We start from the raw sequence: 26,152 nt of genomic DNA, 5'->3' as shown, positions 1-26,152 counted from the left end.
GAAATGATGAGAGCATGCGTCGGGGATGAATTCTTACGATATAAACCTTCACCCCTTTAAAGGTAAAGCTCAGACGGATGATAGAGAATTCTTAACTGATCGAACAGATTCGTTTCCCTGGATACGAGTAAGTGATAATAAAATAGTTTATTTATCGAAATTTTATTGCTTCTTTTTAATGAAATGTATATATATATATTTGTTTTTCTTCCTGTTACTAGATACTTTAATAAAAGTTTAAAAAAATTATATTTAATGAATGATACTTTCGCTACTTTTTAAGTTCTTAAAACGTAGCAATAATAAGTAAAATTTATAATCTTTAAAAAAATATTTTTAAAATAAAATATATTAAATAGAAATTTAAGTGTTACGGAAGCGGAGAGAAATCTTTCCAATGTGAATGTGAATGAAGAGATGATTGATTATATAATAGAATAAAAATTTTAGTAAGAATGGCGAGAAAGAATCAAACCCTTACCGGAAAAATTTATATAAAAAGTGGCCCATAAGTTAGTTCATGAGCCTACAAGGCTAGCATCTCCATATAAACCAAAGAAGAAGAAGAAGAAAAAAAAAAAAAAAAAAGTCAGTTCATCATTGTAAAAGCTAAGCTCTGTTTTTTCAAATATACCTATTTAAATCTTTGAAGAAGACGTACGCAGAGAGTAGCTCAATAGTCTGTTAACCGTAGTTTTTATTTCATGTTTCAGGTATTTATTGATATAGGTCTATTTATATAATTATTTCTTGCATTTTGTCATTGAATCACATAGAATTGAAAAATACTTTTGTAGGTGAATATTTTCTTTATCATAAAAGAAAATACATAACTTATACCGTACAACGTTTACAACGTGTATAAAGTTTCTTAGTAGTTTTATCAATATTTGAACTTGTAACTGTTGTAACTATAAATAACAAAAGAAAGAGTTGATATTTGTTTTCTACATGTTAAAAAAATAATAATGGACATCCCAATAACAAGAAAATTATTTAGAATTGTAAAAATTATATAAGAAAATAAATTAAGAATATTTGGAGATAAACAAACTCTATATAACAGAACAACGAAATTAATAGATTTCAAGCATAAATAGTAATAACGTAGGCACTCGATCAGATTCACAGGTTTGAATAAACCTACATCCCAGTCGCATTTAAAAATTAAATCCACAGTATTCGAATAAACCCACATGTGGGTCTATTCGAGTGCGTACGGTATTTCTCGTGGGTAAATGGCACTGACATTGTAGAACCTTGTGAGTCAGTGGCTGCGTCAACATGCTTACAACTTGGAGCGCTTTTTTGCCGTGGAGTATGTTTGTTTCTTTTTTTCGTTGATAGGTACATAATGTGATACACAAATTTGCCAGAAACTTTTCAGATTTCACATACAACGTACAAACTGGCAAGAAATACAACTTATGCAGAATAGAGAGGACAAATCTACATTTAAAGGAATGATTTTGCATAATTATGGATAGATCAGTATGTTTGTTCTCTAGCGAAAATTATTCTATTATTTTTTTATTCTGTCGTGTTATGTAAATTTACGTAAGAAGCAACTCTCACTGAATAATATAACAAACTAAGTTTACCAAATAACGCTCATACAGATAACAGACAGGAATAATATTTTAGCAGTTAAGTGTTCAATGAGGTTTTACTAACGGTATTGCATTATTTGCTCTCTGGAGCATAACTCTCACATGTAAGTAAAAAACGATGGACGTCAATGTCCGAATTTATTGTATCGATGATAGGATTGTTGACAAGCAGCAATTCATCAGTTGTAGGTTTAGTGTAATATTATAGTATCCGCTTTTGAATGCGGAAAAGCATTCTTTTATAGGATTAAGCTGTGGTGAGTACGGTGGTAAGAATGTGTAATTTATGGACTACTCCGTCAAATATGCTAGAGTAATAAATTTTTACATTGTCCATTATTAAATAGATTCCCGAAAATCTGTTTTAGCTCGTCACAATGTTTATATAGAAAGGACATAAATAATTCTGAATTGTATGAGCCTTTCACGGTTTTATGTTTTACAATTCCATAGCAATCAAAATAACTACGAGACATATTCCTCCCTTTATTCGATGGACAGGTGATGGTCGCATTTATTCCATAATGTCGCTGGGTGCGCAAATTTATTTTTGTTTCATCTAAAAACAGTAACGCTAACTTTAGAATATTGGCTAAGGCCCTTGCGTAACACACTCTCATTCATTATTTTTGGAACATACTTGAGAATCTAACTTTCTTCAGTCTTTTCCAGATGATGTTTGTACCTTCATATATCTGCAAATCGAATTTTTACTTTTTCGTATATTATGAGCTTCCAGTTTCGATTTTATGCCGTTGATTGTCAATGAATTGCCTCCCTCTACGATCTCATTTAGGGTGGCATAAAGTCCTACTCTGATGGTTCTTTTTTCTGCCACGTGGCTTAAAGAAATCATCTTCGCTAATATTTTCCAGAGTAATCCTGCTCTTCTCAAATTGTCGAATATATTTATAAACAGTACTTTTGCCTAACTGGGTGGCGATAGTCCAAGATGGATCCTTATTTTAATGGTTAGTAATAGAATTTTCATCTTATTGAAACTTAGCACTTTTCATCTGTATGCAATAGTTTGGTCAGAATCTTGAGATGATAATGTCATAAAGCCTATTCTGTAATTCAACACTGTTCATTGTTCCTCCATTCTTTCCTCCTTTTATTTGACTTTGCAACTGTGATATGATACCGTGAAATATATTTATAAAACATCAAGAAACATCTGCCACATCAAACTTTATACATACCAGAATTTAAAAAAAAATAAATAAGATAATTTTCTTAAGAGTAACATACTAATTAGGAGTCTTTAATTAGGAAAAATCATTAAATGTAGGATTCATCCTCTCTCTATTCTGCATGATGAGTTGTGTTTCCTGCCACGCCATACCTTGAAGGTGAAATCCTTCCGATCATTCTTGCAATCTGTTCGATCATTTTTGCAACAAGTCTCCTCGTTCATGCAATTTGTCCATTGCTTTTTTCTACCTCACTTCTGTGAAATTAATCTGTAAATAGTTGCAAGTGTTTCTGTATTTATGATATGTTCATTTATGATATGTTCATTTGTGATATCTCTTCACTAAACTCTGCGACTGAGTGTAAAAGTAGTTGCCATTTATTTTTTAAAATTATTACTTTACAGGTCTTATTTTTAAAGTATCAAATTACAGGACTATGCATTGTTGTCAACGAGCTAAAATATAGGGCCTACCACGTAGAGTGGCTGAAGCGACGCCATATTTGAGGAAAATTGAATACACGTCCGCCATTTTCCTTTTAGTCAAGAGGGCGTGTAATTTGATTTGTATTGTGTAAAGGCAACGAGCTAGAATATTCTAGTTATTTTAAAGTTTGAACTTGGCCAAGTAGCCATCTCAAAGTACGAGCTAGAATATTCTAATCCGTTGATAAAACCCGTCGTTGCCACCAAGAGTGCTGCATCCATGGTCACAGCCAGTCTATGTAGTATATTATAGCTCAAGGATGGGCAACCTTTTTATATGTAAGGGCCACATTTTAAGACTTTTGAACTGATGCGGGCTGCATACAAAAGAAAGAGAAAAAAAATGTTGATAAATCAGAATTATTTATTCATATATACAGTAATTATAAATTAGCATAGGTATATAATTTAGCTTCTGGAACTGATGTAAATGTAATATGTTGGAAATATTTGGTTAAATATTCGTCACTGCTAGTTTTAAATTAGTTTCAATGTGTCTGTTAGCCGGTTTCTTGTTTTAATTTTTACTAAATTCATTGCGGGAAAAACTATTCACATACATATGTTGTAAAAATAACGTTTGAATTTTTGTTGCTTCTTTAAGCTGGGAAATTGATATATTTATTCACATTTTATGCGTCGCGGTCCTCATGCGGCCCGAGGGCCGCAGGTTGCCCATCCCTGTTATAGCTCATTGGTTGTTGTACTATGCTGTTTCTTAAATCCTATCCAACTCGAGATATGATAGGTAATCCTTGTCTATCTCTCCACCCTCTCGAGCCTTAATTACAAAAACTTAATAGCACCAATTCCCGTAATACACGAACCTCGCTGAAAAATTTCAGAAATTTTTGACAAAAGGAACAAGAGTTATTAAGCTTCAAATTGGATGAGCAAGCTAGTGCCCCCACACACTCACTAACACTATACATACAGAAAATATTCACAACATTTTTGCATTTCTCGACATATCAAGATCTCACGAGTACAAAAAAATGTAAAAATCTTAGGGATAATTTTTTGACTGATCGCCATACTTTCCCCTATTATGTATCACAGCCTAAAAGTAAAAATTACAGCATGCTCAATTTTTCGTGCAACGAAACTTTTGCTCTTCAGAATAGGAAAAAGAGAATTCACTTACTTGGTCATAGAGCACTAAACAATCATTAGTGCGCTAATTTTTCACTTGAAAGAAACTTTAAAAATTACTGGTAATTCATTTAGTAATTTTAAAATTGATAATGTTTTGAAAATTTACCGTTATACCTATAATAAAAAAGTCGAAAAATTTGCAATCCCTAATCAAATGCATTGCAAAAATTGGTGAAGACGAATATAAGTTACAAATATGCATAAGGTGATAAACCATAAAAAGAAGAATTTAAGAAATATCATATTTAAATATTCAAATAAAATCTTTTAAATTAATCCTGAAATCGATATGTTTAAAGATTTAAATGTGATATTTCTTAAATGTTTCTTATGTGTGGCTTATCATCTTTTGTACCCAAGTCATTGAATTATAATTCAATGCAATATAATACAATTGAAATTATAATCTACTTTGTAAGGTTTGTTGCTTAAAATAGCTTCGTTGCTTAGCTACGGTGGTGGAGCAATACATATTCAAGGTTCAACACAATTGTTCCATGCTTATTCTGAGAAATACTATAGTTATCGCTACTGGATTTTCTTCGGCATATTATCATCCAAAGAGAACTAGAGTGACATTAACTAGTAAAGCATAGACTTGCTTTAAAAAATATTTAATTTAATTTCTGATTCCTTAGGGAGTAATTTCTCTGAAACTATTAAAATAATTACGTCCAATATTGAACCGATATACGCCAACAAACGGTTTTTTCCACATTAAAGAACCATAGTCCCTTCAGAATGTAACGCAACACATGGGCTATCTTCTATGGAGAGGAGTGCCTTCTGGGAGGACTTTCTATGAGAAATTTGCAATATTTAATTGTTGGAGGATATGGAGGAAAAACCCAGGAAAATCCACTTGGCCAGCCCGAAGGGTTGGCCAAGTGGACGAACCAAGTGAACCACTTGGTTCGTCAGGCGCGAAGCCGCGACCAGGTTTTCTCCACTTGTCCACTGATAGACACAATAATTGCCAAATGATGGTACAGTAAGAAATTTGATCAGATCTGGATCGAATCTAATCATACGGCACTTTTCTAACTTTTCTTCTTATTTCAAATTGGGATTCAGTTTCTATATCTTATTTATAGAATGCCTGATGTCCAAGGGTGTTCGGGCGTCAACCTATCGCTTCGCGGGACCCGAAATCGAACCAGGCGATCAACCCAGAAATTTTTTATGAATTGTCTGCTCCGGATATATCAGGCTCTAGCTACTCAATCGCCCTTATTGTAGAAGCCGAGCCCACGACTATTACAATTAACAAAGCTCTCTTTAGTGCCCACATCTACTCAATAAAATTGTACTCTATTACGTTAAAATACACAACTCAGCAAAGATGTTGGATATTTATTAAGGAGAGTCCTAGATTACGTGCCGGAAAAGTGACTGGCACGTTTGCCAAAACTTGCACGCCTAATCCTGCTATAGAGGAAGCTTAGACTTTATAAATCTAGATATAATGGATTTCTTAGATAAACAGTTTTAATTTTTGTTTCTTTCGGAAAACAGTATAAGTTTCCTTACTTTATGTGTAACGCTATTATAGAAAAATAAAAATTAATAATCCCTGCACAAACTAAATTCTCACACATTTATAGAAAATTTTTATATGTATAAAGTGGTCAAAAATTAAATAAAATATATCTCAATTAACTAATTTATTTTAGAAATGTATATATATATGCTTGTTTGATATTTAATTACTTCTTATTTTGATATTTGTGTTTTTCATATATTTAATTCATTTATTATTTTTTAAATTATTTATAACCAATTAATTTTTTATAAATTTAATTATATTTAATCTCATCGAAAATGTTTTTATTGATCAATTAAAAACTTATTCATATGTAAATTCACGTAAGTAGAAAGATTAGATTTTATGTTTCTACAATTTTAATTTCGTCTGGACAAATTGAGTGATTTTTTAAAAAAACAATATACGTAGGTCTATATAATAAATAGTGTTATAAACAAGTTAGTGTTTAAATAAGATTTTAAAATTCTATAAATACCTTTTATTTTTCTTATATTTCAAATCAATTGAGAATTTAATTAACGTTTATTTTTCTACAGATTGGCTTGAAATTAACGTTTACATGACATTTAATATAAGATAAATTCCTATTACTGTAGTATGAAAATTCAAATAAAAACAAATGAGATGTATAAAAATTGCGCCATGTAAAAAATTATGACAATTTAGCTGATAGTCAAATATTTTCTTAAGAGTTTTCTTTTGGTAAAGATAAGCTTGGCGCTTCGAAGCGGTACACACAAGAAAAGTACAAAATGACCGACATTGAGTAATTCCGAACGGGGCATTTCGGATTTAATGCGTGATCGAATATATTCTAGTAATTAATCATAATCTAGTGCTAGGTTATAGTAAAGCACGAGTGACGCCATTTAGAGTTAACATTTTGAGTTAACGAAAATATTTGAAAGCCAATAGGGGGAGGGGGAATAACGAACAGTGAGTTCGCCATACTGGACTGTGATACAAATGCATTATTTGCACTGATGAATCCATTCTGAATACATTGGATGGGTTTTATCCAATAGTAAGACCTACATTTGTGACTGTTACACAAGAACATTAGTTTTGTGTGTTTTTGTTTGAAAGTTTTTTGCAATGTTTTTATGATACTATTTTATGAATCGATATTTTTAATAAAATGTTTTCATTTTTTACATTTATTTGTTTCAAATAGTATAATTAGACTTTTATAATAGAATCATAGCCAAAATTAACAAGCAATTACTGTCCTGGCAATTTTATCAAATGTGTATTATATTTTTTATTTGTGCCGCCACCGAAAGATTTTTGTAACATTTTGCATAGTGAGGCAGACGAGTAGCCTCTAATAAAAGATTCAATCCGTCATAAGACTATTATTTTCTTGAGGTGTGAGAAAGGACAAATAAAGACTTTTTATCGTATGATTTTTAATTGTTAATTTTACAATTGCTGTTCTGGCAATTTTATCAAATACAGAATCATGAATATTTTATTGTTTACCTACTTTAAAAATTCAGCAATGAGTTGCTTAACTTTCCGTTTTATAAAAGAACTGTAAATGCTAATAACGAATAAAATCGTCATTAGATACGACCGTACTCGAGATATGTCACACAATCTCCTTCTATCTCCCCCCTGACCTTTAACCAGCAAAATTTAATAGTATCAATTCCCTTAATACACAGACCTCCCTGAAAAATTTGAGAAATTTTCGACTAAAGGAACAGGAATTATTAAGCTTCAAATTGGGTGAGCAAGATCTCCCCAAACACACATTACACATACATACATACAGGAAAACCCCGAATTTTTAAAATTTTTTTTAATTTGATATTTGAACGTTTCAAGATTTTCCGAGTCAAAAAATGTAAAGATCTTCGGGGGTCATTTTTTGACCGCTCGCCATACTCTCCCTAAGTTATATATAACAGAGCCGAGAAATTAATAATTAATTTATATTCCCTTTTGTCATATTTTTTACATAAAAGAAAGCTAAATTTTGTGTAGAGATCATTTGATCTGTTGTTTCCCTTTATCTGAGCTTGAATGCACCTAATATATTATTGAATAAATGAACAATTTCATATGATTTCTAAAATAATTAATAAACTTGTATAACTTAATTTTTAAATTATAGAAAAAATAATTTAAAATTGAAAGTATATAATATTCAATAATATAATATAAATATTTAAAAGAAATAAATTTTATATATGCTTATTTCATTTTTAAACGGTAAATTCTAAAATGTTAAATTAAAGATGAATATACTACTTGTAAATATAATAATTAATTAATTATAAAACCAATGTAAATGTTACATCATTTATTAAGTAAAACTTTAGCTGGATTAACAAATAATGATATTATTATTGAAAATAATGAATGGAACTTTTAGTTTATTATTTAAATTTCATAAATTGTAATTTGATTGCTAATATGATTAATGCTTAAATAAAGAAATAATTACATCAAAGACATTGCTATTATTAGTTATTCTTCTTTAATGTCAATTAATTTAAATGGATGAAGTGATATTGGGCATCATCTTGCCGTTCTAAGGAGGATTCGTTCCGTGCCCGAGTGGATAAAACTACTGAATTGATGAGGCACGAACCCATGAACAATCAAAGTGCTGCCTACTTGGAGTTTCCTGGGTTTTCTTCACCTGTCTAACACCTAAATAGGGCCAGTTTCTTGTAGAAAGTCGCCTTCCAGGAGGTTTTAGGATCTACTAAAAGGGTTTTAGTAGAAAGCCCGAATGTTGCGTTTTCTTACTCCATCTATCCTATCCTTTTGATGGATTTCAGATCCGGCTTTCTTCAAGAATATTCACGAGTGAGTTAATCAGGATATATTGGACTTCTTCCCTCATCATCCGTCAATCCTCCGTTATGTATCTGACAGAATCTCTAATAACCGACTTATAACGTTAAGCGAAATAAGATAACATAATTTAGTATACTGGCACAATGAAGTGACACTTAATCAACACTGGGTGGGTTTTCCATCTTTATTTAGTTAGTTGTGCCAGTATACTAAATACAAATAACAACACGGTTTCGATAGTACCAAAAGATAAAATAAAATAAGATTACAGTCAGTAGAGTAACTATAACCAATATTAGAGGACACAAAAACGTGCAAACTTACATTCACTCCTGTATCCACAGCGCTAGTGAATAAAGAGCTATTAGATATTGTATAAATGTGTTTCTAACCCTTTCCTTGTCCTCAAATAAATGAAGAAAAAATCAAATATTTTGAAAGGGAAGGAGACCCGGTTATGCTACTGAAAACAATTACTGGATATTCTGGTTTTACTGACTGACATTAAAAGGATATATTAAAACAAAACTATATAAATCGAAGATTTATTAATTATAATTATTATTATAAATTTATGTATTTTGGATATCCCAAAATACACAAATACATAAATTGTTAATTGTGGTAACATTCAACAATTAATATTGCAACATTTATAATTAAGTAAGCGGATTCTATTGCATATACTGTAACATAATTAAAATTCGTTTTTTTTAATTTCAATTTTTACGTTATAAACTTTTATTAATTTATCAATAAATAACTAAATCATAAAATATTTATAAAGTAGATTATTAAAAATTAAAGTTTCAGTATTTATTGTTATTCTTTATTATATTTAAATGTTATGATCCATTTTAAAGGATTTTGAATTTTTAATTTCCTCTTTAATAGATTATAGTGAAAAATTATTAAATTTATTTTTTACAGTAGAAAAAATAACTAAAGAGCAAATTTTTTCATTATAAAAAATAAATTCAATAGTTTATCTATTCTTGTAATATAAATTATAAATTTAAAAAAACTTGATGTAACGTTATTATTTAATAAACTTCATATTTTATGAAGATTTATTTGAAAGAATTTATATTTTCTTTATTTTCTTTTAATGCATTTTCACAATTACAATTATAAATTTTATAATTGCAAAAATATTTTTTCTATTATTTATTATAATCTTTATTTTGAAAATGTAAATTAAATATATTTATTTTATATAAATTTAAAAAATTATTATTTAATTTTTTAGCATTTTTCCATAGAGTAATTCATTTAGAGTAATTCATAATAAAATAACAATAGTTAACAATGACAAATTTAGTATATAATCATTACTAAATTTATTCGTTTTTTAACATTAGTCTCATTTATTTAAATAATGATGTTTCATTTTAAATGAAAAACTTTCAAACAAACAATCTTATTACATTGAATACAATTATGCAAATTTTCTAAAGTTTCAATTCAAAATTTATATAAATATATTTTCAATTTATATATATTTATTTTTAGAAAAACAAAAGATAAATTTAATTTCTTCAAAAGAAAATATAAGCCTGTAACTAATACATTAATAATGGCCATTACTTAAACTGTAATTTTCTTTATTTAGAATCAAAGAATTTTAATTCCATTTTCCATGTACTTTAATTTTTTTATTTGTAAGAAAAATCTGTTTAAGATAAACTGTTTTCCAGTATTTTAGTGATAACGAATGTTTGTTATATAATATAAAGCAATCTGATAAAAATTCATATATCAAATCTAAGTGCAATTATTAGGGCTACATAATCTATTTCTTTTCTGCTCAGAAGTTATTTGTATGTTTTTCTCTACTCTTTGCACAGATTTTAATATTTTTTCTATGTTCTTCTATATAACGTCTTTCATATTGGTAAGTGGAAGTCAGTTGCTGATGCTGCTTTAAGCCTCCAAATATTTTAAATTTATTTTGGGATATTGTGAAAGAATATTCCAGTTGTGATAATTTACTTTGGGCATTCTGAATAACTGTTTTAACTTGCACTATTTCGGTAACATATATGTGTAAGCTTTATAATTTAAGCTCAGATTTAAATTATTTATTATTAAAACTTATGTTTAAGTGAGAAGATTTAAAGTTTTAAGTTTTAAATTATTTAAGTTTAAAAAACTTAGATTTAAACTATTTACGTAATTATATTAAACCCATAGGCCTTAAATTTATATAATAAAATTACTCAGTGTAACTTATGGAAAATGCCATACATAATTTAAAAATGAACAATTTGCTAATATAATTTTCTACATGTTATATTGCATTATTAATAATATTTAAGTTCATAAATTAGTCTGTAGAATTGTTAAAAATAAAAAAAACAATATAAATAATAATAAATTTATGCTACAAAAATTAAATATTCAAACATAATTAAATCCATTAAACTAATAAAAGATTTAAATTAGAATATTCTTGAATTTTTAATATGCAGAAGAAATAAAGTATATTTTAATACAAAATTTTTTTTGCTTACTTAGAAAAATATTGTATCATTTCTTATATATATATATATATACAGTATTGTCATTTTAAACAAATAAATGAAAATATAGACAATAGTCGGAAATTTTTATTAGAGTTTGTAGAAAACTGAAATTCTTTTTTCTGTTAGAATAATCTATTCGTTTTAATTTACATCAATTATAAAATTTTGATAATTTTGCCATATAAATAAATCGAAATAATGTAATTTTCGTATTGTCTTTTCCTGAAAAACTGAAAAATGTTATTGTATTTTTTCCACTTCATTGAAACTATAGTCTTTCTCGCGATAAGAATGGAGCCAATTTCATTAGAAGTAGAACATAATATATGTGTTCAAACACATATATTATCGTATTTTCTCCTCTGGTTTCGAACTTATGTTCGAAAATACATCGGATTACGGAATTCAGTCTGTTAAACTCGTCGAGGATTTCATGCTGATAATTGGTTTTACCATCAAAAGACTTGTTCCTCCTTATTCAGCGTCATGCACCTGTAAAAGAATGAACAAAGATCAATATGGTTCCAGACTTACGGAACGTAGAACACAGAAAATTATGATACAATTCAAGACCGTTGGAAGCCTGAGCCAATCAGGCAGGCTTCAAAATCATATGTTACTGTAATTCTAACGTAAAGAGAAATATCTATTGATATGAATATTATTCTTATCGTTTATTTTATTTATTTATCGTTTATTAATCAATTGATATAATGGAAATGAATTTAAATATATAATAGTTTATGTATATTAAATTTGTAATACGATTCGAAATTGTAACGAAATTTATTCAATTAAATTAAATTATGAAAACTCTCATTCGCGTTAACAAATAATTAAATAAGGCGAATGAAAGTTTTTATAATATAGAATTTAGAATAAGTAAGATATAATGAATTTTTAATAAATAAATTGAAAAATTAAGAGAAAAATTCTAGAATTTTTAAAAAAAAGCACTTGAAAATTTTATTTCGGTTTTTTATTTTATTTTATTTATTTATTTTTGTTTGTTAAGAAATAAAAGGTAGATAGATGGAATATTCATTGATGATTGTTGATTCATAAGTCGTTTGAAATTTTATAAATAATACGCAGTAGGCTTATACAAGTTAGGCCATAAAACAGTTAACTTGTAAACCGCTCGAAGAAACCATTAAAAGTTATAGCTGACTTTCTTAAAAAGCATTGCAACTTGTGTAGTTTAAACAAGGATCTCATTTCGAATAATTTTTGTCCGCAAATAATTAAAAATGGTTAAATAGGATAGCAATTTAGCTTTTACAATAGTTGACTGACATACATTTTATAAAAACAAAATCGTTTTGAATTTATAATTAGAGGTTGTAAGGGAAAAATAAATTTTGCTTGTTTAAGTAAACTAATCCAAGTTTTTTTTTATGGAATTACGTGATAAAGCTGTTAAATTTTAATTTAATCTATTCCATTAAATTATTATATCTTCTGGGTTAAAAATTATTTTATTTTTTAATTACATTATCTTGAAGATTTTATCTAACAAATCAAATAAAATACACCTCTTTACGTTGCAAGTATTTTTTCTTACTTTTTATTTTTGCTGTCGGAAATTATAATGATTTCTTTTATACTTATTCTCTTTGTATTTCATAATAAGTTATTTAATTAATTTTTTAAGCTTCTTTTATATCAATATCCACACAAACGTACATTGTTTTTTTCAGGTTTCTGTTCTTAAAAATCATCAATAAAAGTAAATAAGAATTATAATTCAATTAAATAAGAATTTAAAACCAACTTGTATTATTAAATATATATATAAATAAATAAATAAATAAATATATATATATATAATATTATATAAATATATAATATATATATATAGATGCCATTTCAGGTTACATTTTTTAAAATTTTGTAAGAATTCTTTCTAGAATTTTAAGTAAGGAATTTGTGGTTAAGTTTAAGCACTTGCTATAATTAAATGGAGACCCTATAAAAAAAATTCTTGCATGATCATTTAATTTGGTTAAGGTACCTTGGATAAAGTACCGTATCCAAGATACAAGGACCATGGATAAGGTAATGCAACATATGGGCGATCTAACAAAAAGGAGTGCTTCCGAGAGGACCTTTTATGGGAAACTGACACCTATGTAAGTGTTAGATACAAAGAAGACCCGGAAAACTACACGTTACCAACCCGTTTGTGAAGCGCTAACTCAAGACCAATGTTCAGTGTTTTATCCAATTGCCCATGTGGTTCAACGGGGGTTTTAAAACATTTATTACAAATTACTCATTTCTAGGGCTGCGTTGCACTTTTCAGATTTCCTACCCAATTTCTTTAGAGATATTATACAAATACTGCTATAGAAGAAGAAATATAGTTAGTGAGCATTAAGATGAGACTCCTAAAAAGCCGAATGCATTATTGCGACCTTGCTCATTCCATTGCATTTCTTGTATTAAGAAAGAAAAATATTTATTTACTTTTTATCAAATTTTATTATCTTAAAAATATGTTCCAAGTTTCTTTTTAGTATATGAAATCTCAAAAAATAAGCAATTAGGATCTATTTCGATTTCTTACACGACTCCTCATCTTTATAAAATCCGTATAAGAATTATTTCATGTAGTGAGTCAATCCGAAAAGGATTTTAATTAATAAAATTATCCTAAATTAATTTAATTGTTGATATTATAATTTAATAAATTTTATATTATTTATTAATTAAATCCTTATTAAATATTCTCGCATTAATCTTTTACTTATCACTTCGTTACATATTATCAAAATTATGCTGATAAATTCTATACAGGTATTAAGATGCATTGAGTGTTTATTTAAGACTCATTTTAATATTGAAATTCCAATTTGAAAGGTTAAAATTCCAATATCGTGTGATAGGTCAAATTTAAAATGTCATTGTTAAGCAAAGGTATTTCCTTAACTACTTTAAATGAATAGAAGTTTATGTAAATAATATAACACTTAGAAATTGTTATTTTATAGGTTGATTTATATTGTTATAATATTATAAAATATTTATACTATGGCAATTAAAATTCTTTTATATTTTCATTTATAAGTTTACTACTGTGGTAAGTTAGTAAACTTATAAATTAAAATGCAATAGAATTTTTATTGCTTTCTTGTAGCGTATCTTGAAAGATGCTGAATTTAATTAGTTTTTATATGATTTTTTAATAAAAGGACTTAGACACAAAGGCCTCTTTAATCTGCGCTTCATGCCTAATTTTTAGTTTTCTATATTAAAAAACAATATAAAAGTAATATAAATTATTATTATTATTATTGTGTAAAGTGTTTGAAAAACATTCATTTTATTTATTTTATCAAATTTATTCATTTTTTGTGGCTTTAGAGAAGAACTGTTCCCAAAATGCCGTTTTTTGACAAGCTTTCCGAGATGAATACGGTCCATTTGTACAGTAATTTATTTGTGAGTTGAGAATACCCATATTTGTGACTGATCCGGATCTCACCTCGCACCTCTTAAGCTTGGTTACTAGATTTTGACAGAAATGAATGGTTATAAGAGTTGTATTAGGGTCATTATGTATCTCTAAACAAGTTCTAGAAGGTCTTACACTAAATTCTAGGTAGAATGAAAGACAATATGTATTGACAATATTAAAGAATGGATTAATGATGCTTTCAGAAATGTTGATGACCGGATGACGACGGCATTAAGCCTTCTCTAGTGAATCCCAGATCAAATCCGGGCAGTCGAAAAACTTCAGGAATATTTTGTGGGCTATCTGTTCCGTCCCTTCCCTCATTACCTAGTCTTCATTATTATAGGCTTGACCAAATTCATAAAGTGTAGGATTAGAAGACTCTTTTAGTGCCCACAGGGGTAAAAAACCCTCATAACTTACAAACCCAGATGCAATAACATAAAAACGTGACCTAGCTATCTTATTTGATTTAAAAGATATATCTATGAGTGCTTCAACGATTTCCAGAGAGAATAAGAGAAGAGAGGAAGAAAAACACAGATTACATAAACTGTTAGCGCGCATATAAAACTTACATTTTTAAGTATCAAAGTGTATGTGACATAATTAAACCTAATTAGAGTTCTCTCATTTTTTCGCTTCTGAAATTGGCACAAAATCAAAAGAAATGATAGCGATATATAGAAGTTTATTATTTTTATTGTACATTGTATATTGTATGTTATTTTCTCTATATATTTTTTATCTTAAATTTTTTATTTGTACATTTAAAATGCATTTGATATTAAAAAATCATAAATTTATATGTACTTCGTACATAATTTACGCACTTTTCGAAACAAATAGAAAACTTTTATTTTATAGAAAAAGCTACATTATCGATCTGATTTTTATATTTTAGAATTTTTTAAATTACTCATAAAGGATTTCTTACTCGTTAAGTATAGGACAGAATTTGTGACTCTCGACTATAGCACAATATACTTCACTAAATAACGATGTATGTAAAAATAGGAGGGCCTAAGCTATAGACTCTAAATGTAATGCCCTAGTTTAGCTTAAATACATACGCACACAAATCTGAACTTGCACTAATTTATCATGACTCTACACTGTAAAGTTCAATAAATTGTCTAGATGACTCTAGAATAAGCTTAATAAAAATGTTCATTTTTTTACTCTAACGCAGTTATTAAGCTATTAAACCCAAGGCAGTATTATTCATAAGGCTAACTAGCCTGAAGTCTAGAAGCCCGCAGGAACTGAGTCCGTCAATTTTAAAATGCATTTCAAAAAATTATGAGTATAAATATTCAAAATGGAAATAGGGCTGTGTACTTTGATCTAGTATCTATTGTACAGTACTATGGTACCAGGTTCAGGCTGTTAACTACACGAGGATGAAAGATTAAACATTGGCACTCGGCCGGCCTATTGTGGGCCTTGCCGAATCCACGATAGATATGAATTAAAAAAGGCCTTCTTAGTGTCCATAAAGGGAAGTGTCAAGAATGAAAAAGTACCGGTATATACAATCAAACCCCGTTAATACAAAGTCGAAGGGACTTAAAAATTGGCACTTCGTATTAACGAAATTTTTACATTAAAACGTCTATTCTCCTTCGCTGCAGGACCGTAAACCTGCTTTGCATTAATACGAACTTCGCATAAACCATAACATAATAACACGGGTTTGACTGTATATATTTTTTAAAAATTTTATACTAATGTTACATTAATTATTATAAAATAGATTACTGTATAGTTTGAAAATAAAGAAAAGTAAGTAATATGGTAATGAGACCATTTTCAATTTTAGTTCCGTTATCAAGATGGCGGAAAGTGAACAAGCGAAATAATGTACTGTATATTTAAGTACTGATGTCGTTTTTAAATGTGCAAAATTATTTTATTCATCAAAATTCATTTTATAGCAATGAAAAAAGCAGCCTGTTTATAGCCTACATTTTAGCATCATAATCATTTTACATACAAGAGTAATGTATGTACGAATATATACGTTTTGTCGTTCTGTGGTATTTTCTGGTCATAATTACAAATTATGAATGCTTTATTCGTAATTACCATTAGTTAAAAATGAAAACAAATTAAATTTTTAGATATACTCCTTACTTATAAATGAATGATTTTTCCATTAAAAAAAAAATACGATAATGTTTAGAACGGAGTTCTCTAACTCGTAAGATTATAAGATAAAATTATGAATAAAATAAAATATAAGGCGACTTAAAAGTTGATATTTTCTCACTCTAAAAATGTTTCTGGAAATTTTTTCTGGCTACGAACTTCTACGATTCCAAAGTTATGTTAGATCTGTAAACGAGAAATCATAATACAATGAAATTTCCATTAATGGACATTCTCGAATAGTGGATATCTCTACTTAACGGGCATTTTTACAATTCCCAGACCTTTCAAATAGGACATCTATTATATTCACTTCTAAATAGCGGTCACTCTAAATAACGGACGCTGTCGTCTAATAACCAATCTGAATTCGATTAAAATGATATTTTTACAGCTGAAAAGATAAATAATATACTCTATATATATTTCGTATTTTAATTAAATACACTACGTATATTGTCTCTGATAGAACAATATGTATTGATATTGAAGACATCAATATTAAAAAACTGTTCTTTTTGTGGTATGTAGGTAAACACAACCTGCACTCTAATAGCCTACTTTAATATTTTTCCCACTGCTGTTGTCGTCTTTTATGTGCTTGCTTGTCTTAATATGCCTGTTTAAACTTCATCTATGACTATATTTTAAACCACACTCACAGTATTCCATTTTATTTAACGTATATTGAGTTCCTTGACTTTGACAGTATGATAAACAATGATAAACGCGTTAGTTTTACTTTTCGGATCGGGCGAAAAAGTTGACGTTGCATATGGCTACGGTGCGGAAGAAATTGACATTAATGCTCGTTCAGGGTCTAGACCAGTGGTTCTTAACCTGGGTTCGACTGAACCCCTGGGGTTCGGCGAGTCAGTCTCAGGGGTTCGGCGGAAGTCAACCACCTGACGTCATCGTGACGTAGAAACCGTATTGGTTTCGAAAACTGATGCTACATAACATGTGTTCTATTGGGAAATATGCCTATATTTCCCAATAGAACACCTATTATACCTATGTTTTGAATTTGAAAAATTATATTTTATTTTTCCAATTAAAAGGGGTTCGGTGAATGCTGATATGAAACTGATGGGGTTCGGTACCTCCAGCAAAGTTAAGAACCACTGGTCTAGACGTTTGTATTACACATCACGTGTCATCTAATTGTCAACAAGATGAATAACCGCTCATCAAAACACGATTTTCAAAAGTTCTTTTGTTTTGGTAGTGTATAGGAATCTTTGCTGGAACATAATGTTTAGTAAAAACAGTTCTCATCTAAAATCAATATTATAATTATGTATTACCACTTTTCCATTAGTTACGAGAGTTAATGTGTCATTCTTGTAATAATCGTTTCCCCCCATTTCTTAAAGTTCTTGTTCTTATTGTACCTTACAGTGAATTGTCAATACTTGAGTTAATTACCATATTTGTAAATTTTTAATCTTTTGCTTACTACAATAATTTGATAAAGTACAGTGTTGTATTTTGTTTTTATATTGTCCACGTAGACATTGTTTATAAATAGGACAATATAAAAATAAAATTGAAATATTTAAGGACATAGAGGCACAAAGTGTTACTTTGTAGTATCTTTATAAGGAGTACATGCAAACTTCAGAATAATCATCTGATATTTTCTTCTTCCGATAAACTTTTCAACAAATTTCTAGTTTCTTAGTTACTATATTCGATACGCTAGCAAATTTTGACCATTATAAATATTATGGAACGGAAACGGAAACGGTACATTTCCGGACATGGGTTCCTAATCAAAATATGTACTCACTCCCCTCTACAAGTCCTAGAAGTTTGTAACGGGAATTTCCGAACACCCTGTATATACTTATTGACAAAAAGTTACACACCACGATAGAATTGTCCAATTGCTGAAAAATTACTATGCATACAACTATGTCTCAGCTGGGTATGTAAACGATTACAATTGTAGCCCGATTGCACGCCATTTAATGTCACTAGAGTGCCACTATTTTACAAAAAGGCAAATTTGTAGTGTACTTGTTTAGAGGTCTTCGAACGCCAGGCATGAATATGGCATATTAAATATTACACATAACTGATGAAATTTGAAAAAAGTCTAATCGGGCTGAGGGAATGCCTGTGTTCGCCAAACTGCCCTCCATGACTAACTTGACTATGAGGTGTTTAGAGAAATGTATACATGAGCATGGATACATGGCAGGCAGGCCCTGATCGCTTCATACAGTCGAACTAGAATAGACAATCGTCTGATCGTGAAACAAACATGAACAGTTACAATGTTGTCTTTGTTCACCATTCAGAGACAGATGGAAACCTCTATGCAGAATCCGGTCTCTAAATGGTGACTCGCGGAGGGAAATTTGTTTGCACAATGATTGCTAAGTATCTTGTCCATTAGTACCCCAACAACGTTGACTTTGTACTGGTGTCGTGGCAGAGAAGCACGAATTGTTACAAACTGGCAGAGTATAGTCTTTAGTGACTGGGTATGTTTGAGAACGGATAACTACTGATGAACACTTGAAACTCGTATTTACTGTCGAACAGCACACTGCCCTAACAGCTGCCGTGCTGATGTGGAAAGACATTTTGTATGACAGTCGATCACTTTTAATACAGGTGTGAGAGACATCGATGGGCACAACTGTACTGTACGTTTAAGAAATCCTGAGCCCTCGTGTTGCCTTTCATGGCATGGTCACAAACAATAACTTTCCACCGAGATAAATCTTGGTGCACACAACTAGCGTTCCGAAGCATGTTTCCATCACGTCCCCACACTTCCTTTGTCTCCAGATTTGATTCACCAGTGGACTAGTAGAGTGAATAGAAACTAGTAAACAGTGGTTTTTGTTCCAGATTTCTGCCTGACCAACGGGCTAGCCACGTGGAGTTTTCTGGATTTCCTTCATGTGACTAATACGTAAATAAAGGTCATTTTTCCGTAGAAAGTTGTGCTGGGAAACAGCTTCTTGGCAGATCTCTCTAGTGTTGCGGTGCAAATTCTCTTATCAATCCAGTCCACTTCTGTTTTGTCGCCCATCGAGCAGTTGTGGAACCAGATGAGACTCCAGCTTCGGCCATTTGCGAGTGTGAGGAATTTGGAACAGCAGTTTCATCATTTGGGCAAATCTGTCGCAGGACAGCATACGGTGCCTGTGTACCTCATGCATATCTGACAGATTGCCAAGTCAGGCAAGAGAAGTCCTACAGGGCACTTCTCTTGCCGGACTTTCTCTTGCAAATACCATTTCTTTTTCGTGTTCACTCTAACGAGTGAGAAAGATAAATGGTATTTGCAACGTAATTTGATTGGGTGGTAGACGAATATAAGTATTTAGGTATTTAATTCCAATTAAATATTTGAATATATTAAGAATAAATAAACTGAAGTTTTGTATAGATAAGTGTAAAGTCCAGGAAAAACGGATCAGGATAAAAGCTTCACTTTTAATTCTCTAAAGAGACTGAAAGTGAAGATTTTTATCCAGATAGGTTTTATTAAGTATAAAAAGTATAATAACAATTTCAAAGATATCCTGCATTTTTTCTAATATAGTTTAAAATACTTTACGTTGATTCCTTAATGATTTGAGAAACGATTTAGTTTTTCAAACAATATCGTATTTAATTGAGCAAAGAATAGATTGAGGGCTATCTAGTTTCTTTCTTTAAAAAGTTTGGGTTTTAAAGGAAATTATGATCTTTAATGTCGATGATTCAGAGCTTCTTAGGATAACCGATAATTATCTTTTTTGAAGTTGAGACTTTAAGCAATTAATCGTAAACTTAATAGAATATTTATAGATTAGATACATGTATACGTATATATAATCTTTATATATATAGACTATACATATAAAGATGCATGTTAGGAAGTCTGACTTATTTATTTTAAGATGAAACTCTTAATCTCTTTCTTTGACTCTTAATCTCGGTCAGTAGATGGCGTATGACAATATTATAGAAACCATTGCCTGTGTTTAGTTGGCAGTGAATCTGTATAAAATTTTACGGACATTTTTCTAACTTAAAAATTTTTAGTTTCAGGTAAGAATGTATTATTTTTATTAATTACTTTTGCCCAGGGTTTCACTGCCTGCAATGTTATATTTGTATTAGATTTTATAATTAATAATTATATAGTTTGCTGTTTAGATTTTATGAAATTTACTGATATGTTTTTACCTGTACCAAAGAGAATGCATTATCTTATATATTAAATAAATAAATATCTTTCTAAAAAACTTCGAAAATCTTTAATTGCTTAAAAAAGCTTTATTAAAACAGTTAATTTTCCTTATAAAATTTATGTAAATTAAAAAAAAACTCTAAAAATATTATTATTAATATATATTTAATTGTTATAATTATGGTGCATTTTTGATATTTTTAAATTAATTAAAATTTATAAAAATATGCTTTTCTGTTATAAACATTAATTAATTATTCAAAATGAATGTTCTAAAAACAAAATGTTATATTTTTATTTTAGTGTTTTTATAAAGATTTTCTCGGGTATAATAATTTCTTACTTTTAATAAAATTCAAATGATTTAACGTTAATAATTAAATTTTTAGACTGCATAACAAAAAGTAACTATTTATCGCATTAATATATTTCTGAAAATTACTGTTTTCGATCAGTTTATCGGTTGTTAAGCAAGCTAGAAGTTAATCAATTATATACAAGAATAATGGCGCCCATATGAAAATGCCTGAAGGGGCTATTGTCATTCCTGAGATTTACTTTATTCTTTGTTTTTTCCTCCATGGATTTATTATTCACTGTCTTAAAAATAAATGAAGATAGTGTAGGTCTAAATATGTTTAAATAGCATGATTTTAGTGAATCATTTCGAGTGTCTTTGATTAAAATTGTATATATTTTGCTCCTTAAAACGAAATCCTGCTAGTGCCCTTGTTTATATTATAATGTATTAGATAATCAATTAAGTTAATTACTCAATTTATAGATTTTAGTATAGTATTTTCTCTATTCTAGAAAATATAAGTAAAAAAATCAAAAGTATCTCCTTTCCTCACCACTCGATCATATCCATTATGGACCTTGCCGAATCCGCGATGGGTATGATTAAAAAAGCCTCTTATTTCCCACAGATCGGAGAGTTAAATACGAAAAATAACAATAATAATTCTTATTTAATAGTAATTTAGAATAATAGGGTTAAATTGTTGGAATACTCGGAAAGACTTTCTGTGGGAAAGTAGCTCCTATTTAGGTGTTAGACTTAAGAAGAAAACCTAGAAAACTCCACATGGCCAGCTCGATCAGGCACGAATCCACGACCAACTGCGAACCTGCAACCGGTGTTCAGTGGTTTTTATCAGAGTTATAAAACTATTAAAAGAATTATTAATAGTTCTTTAATTCATAAGTTGAAAATTTATTCCTCAAAAGTTTAACTATTGATTTAAGTTCATTTATAAAATAAATAAGCCTATTATGAGTGCTCGCTATTAAACAATTTTTATTATGATAATCATTATTAAATTTCAATTAAAATTATATTTTTATAGACATTTGCTCGTGTTCTGAATGAGATTCAATATATAATAGTGCTTTGATGGATGAATTGAACAAAAAATATGAACAATTTTACGTAGACAGGATGGGACCTCTCTGACAACAACTCTAGTTATATATGAAGAGTTTGACAGTGAAAGACGGACATCTCATGAATTTTTTTCTGAAATGTACAATTACTGAATTTTAATATCTTAATCTAATTCAAAAATATTTTTTAAAATATAGTCGAACGAATCGAAAATATTATTATTATTTGCAATTTCGTTTATACTTTATAAAATATTTTTAAGATATGAATAATAAAATAATTGAAAAATTACAGACGTTTTAAGGAGTGACCTAAAATATATTGAAGCCGAACGTTTGCCGGATTATACGGACTATAATATTGCTAATATTATTAATTAAATATTAAGTAATTTGGCATTAGAGGCAAGCGTTAGGCGCCATCTCTTGATAAATTTAATAAATATAACCAATTTAAAAGGTTTTGGAGTAAAGTTTTGGTCCACCAATTATTATAAAAATAGTTAAAACTGATTTGGAACCAATTACGTGTTAAAATTCACGATCCATTCACCTCCAATGAAAGTTGAATCATAAATAATAACATGAAGATGTTTTCAGTTAAACGACTCTATATTTTATATGATAAAAATTTAGAATTAATTCTAACGAGATGAAAAGTTATTTAAAAACTGAGAGGAAAATATATTAAAAAGTTTAGTAGCAATATTTAAAATAAAAGTACAAGTTTTTAATATAAGGAATTACATATTCACAATACTCGAATACTTTTATAGTTAATATCGATATCAAAAATAGAAATCCTGAATGAAAAATGTAATAAATTCTTTTTAAAAATCAATCGGTCTCTATATATACATACATATATAAAATTGGAATTAAATTTATCTGCAATTGTTTATATCAAGGTCGTTCCTTTTTTTGTTTTTGTCGACAGATGTCGATGAAAAGAATGGTGTCCTGTGAGTCTTCTTCTTCCGTGCATTTGACAAGTTGCAGTTAGAAAGAGATAGGGATGGCTTTCACCCGAAGGGACTACTTTGTCGTGACAGATGTCACTGATTAGACTTATAAAAACATCACTTTATTTCTTTTATAGACATCGTTCTCGATTTTTGCTTTTAAGAGGATTAAATCGATCGAGTTTAATTGAATAAATTGTATTTTGACAATAGAGTTACGTTTACTCCACTTTATTGTCTGTTAATACTACAAAATTGAATGCTTTTATTAGGAATTATTGGCTTGATTATTGGCAATAAAACTTTAAATTTGCTCTAGAGTTTTCTTACATTTAATCTTAAATTTTGATTCGTATTTTTTTCGATTATTTAAGTGCTCTTTTTTAATATAATATTGATTATGGGTAAACATTTATATATGTATATAGCTTATGATTTACTTCCAAACTATAGTTAATTTTTTACGTTTTTTTTAAAGTTGAGTTTTATTGTATAAGCTCACTCATTTTTCATTACTATAAGCGAAAAGTTTAGGGTTGTTTTTTCCTGTATGTATGTGTATGTGAGAGAGAGAGCACGATTCTGTTTATCCTGTTTGAAGCTTAATAACTCCTGTGTTTTGTCGAAAATTTCTGAAATTTTGCAGGGAGGTTACTGTAAAAGGGGAATTGATGCTATTAAATTTTGGTGGTTAAAGGTCAAAGGGATAGGGCGATAAAGGGGGATCGTGTGTCGTATCTCGAGTAAGATCGAACTTAATAACAATTTTACTCGTTATTAGTATTTACAATTTTTTTTTATAAAAATCATCCCTTTCTCTATAAAAACCACCCGTCGGCATTTCCAAGTACGTCATCGTTAGGAGGCATCAGGAATGTATTTCTTCATACAATACTTTGCAGATAGATCTAAAAATACTTATGTCTTTCTTAACCAATATATGTGTATATTCCTTTTCTGCTCCTCTTTAAACTTGCAAATCTATTCTCGATGTTCCTTAACAATGACACCTGGAGAGATTACTAGAAAGTATCAGGAAGAAATGCATGCATATCGTTTTTTCTTTTCTTTTTTTTTTACTTATAAATAGATTAAAGAATTGCATTCATATATTTTCATTAGAAAGAATCATATATCTTTCTAGCCCTTCTGCATTTGACTGCCTAAGCTTCCTCAACGTGTTATCATTGCATTACTAAATAAACAGTTACGTATAAGTCAGTGACGTGCAGTCCATGGAAGCTGTGGAAGCGCCGCTTCCTTTGTATTTTCTAAAATATAAATTCCTATTGTGCGATTATTTTCATAAACAAGTTCTTATATCTTTGATTCATATCAATGTATCTATTTTAAAATTGAAATAAACAAACTTTATTTTTGTAAGCAATTAAAATTAATGAAACATTGAATATATTTATTTTAAATCTATCTTTAATTTGATATAAAAAATTAATCATAGTGTATTTTTTTCAGGATTTCTTCAAGATTAACAAAATGAATATAAATATAACTGACATCTTCAACTTTAGTATGGAACAAGCATCAGCCGTTCTTGAAGAATATACCCTTAGAGATCACATATTTTCCTCTCCAATTGAGACCACTATTGTGATAAGTTACTGCATTCTCATGACATCGGGAGTGTGTAGTAATTTACTCATATCCATTGTCATTTTAAAGAATACGAAAATTCGTACTAACAGAAATCTTCTTGTAGTGAATCTCAGTATGACAGACATAGCCTTGTGCATATTTTGCATGCCTTTCACACTTCTGCAGCTAATAAGAAAAAATTGGGTACTTGGTTCAGTTCTGTGTAAATTGGTGCCATTTTTTCAAGGTTCGACTATCTTTATCATGGCAGGAACCATTATGGCCATTGCCATCGAAAGATATAACGCTATTGTACGGAGCCACATTCACAGAACTATTATTTGTAAAAAATTTTGTATCTGCACAATATCAATTTGGGTGATATCTTTAATTCTATCAATACCGGTTTGCCTCTTTCAAAAAGTAGTTCCTATTAGAATGAGTGGGCTTATTCTATCAGAAAAATGTATGGAGCATTGGCCTTCTGGACACATTAAATCTATCTACACTGTTGTCGTCCTTTTAATGCAATTTGTCATACCTACTATAATTTTAATTGCAACTCATTGTAGAGTAAGAACGTATCTAAATATAAAAATAGCTCATCCTCATCAAGAAATAGCTCCAGGATATAAAGAAAGATTACGGAAAGAGCTGAAAAGAAACGAAAGAGCCACAATGATACTACTTAACTTATCTATTGTATTTACAATTAGTTGGCTACCTTGGAATATAGTTAATTTGATAGCAGATTTCCATCCCAAAATTTTCTCACCCGAAACTCTTTATTTAATTTTTGCTTTGTGTCATATCATAGCAATGACTTCTGCTACAACTAATCCAATTTTGTATGGTTGGCTAAATACGAATATCCGAAGAGAATTGTTAAAGATGGGCGAGATTGTGGGAATAGTTTTGTCTTCACATAGTAGGCCTACCAGTAATAATGGATCTGCAGTTCAGGTTTCGGATGGGATCGAGATGCGTAACACAGCTAATAGCATTTGAAAAATCAATATTTATCCTGAATTTAATATATTTTCTCATATACCGTAGTTATACTCAAAATTTATC

The 26,152-nt window shown here is 29.2% G+C and overlaps 1 protein-coding gene across 1 annotated transcript; it reads left to right on the top strand.

Moving 5' to 3' along the window:
• On the top strand, nucleotides 1–26,152 carry LOC136975500 (neuropeptide Y receptor type 6-like). Its single transcript, XM_067270560.1, has 2 exons — nucleotides 1–127; nucleotides 24,959–26,152. Exons 1-2 carry the CDS (start codon nucleotides 26–28, stop codon nucleotides 26,084–26,086), a joined length of 1,230 nt encoding a protein of 409 aa, XP_067126661.1. The 5' UTR covers nucleotides 1–25; the 3' UTR covers nucleotides 26,087–26,152.

The sequence above is a fragment of the Centruroides vittatus genome, unplaced genomic scaffold, assembly GCF_030686945.1.
Source record: "Centruroides vittatus isolate TY-2023 unplaced genomic scaffold, ASM3068694v2 contig_371, whole genome shotgun sequence".
Classification (NCBI taxonomy): domain Eukaryota; kingdom Metazoa; phylum Arthropoda; class Arachnida; order Scorpiones; family Buthidae; genus Centruroides; species Centruroides vittatus.
This window is presented reverse-complemented; position numbering and strand designations above follow the sequence as displayed.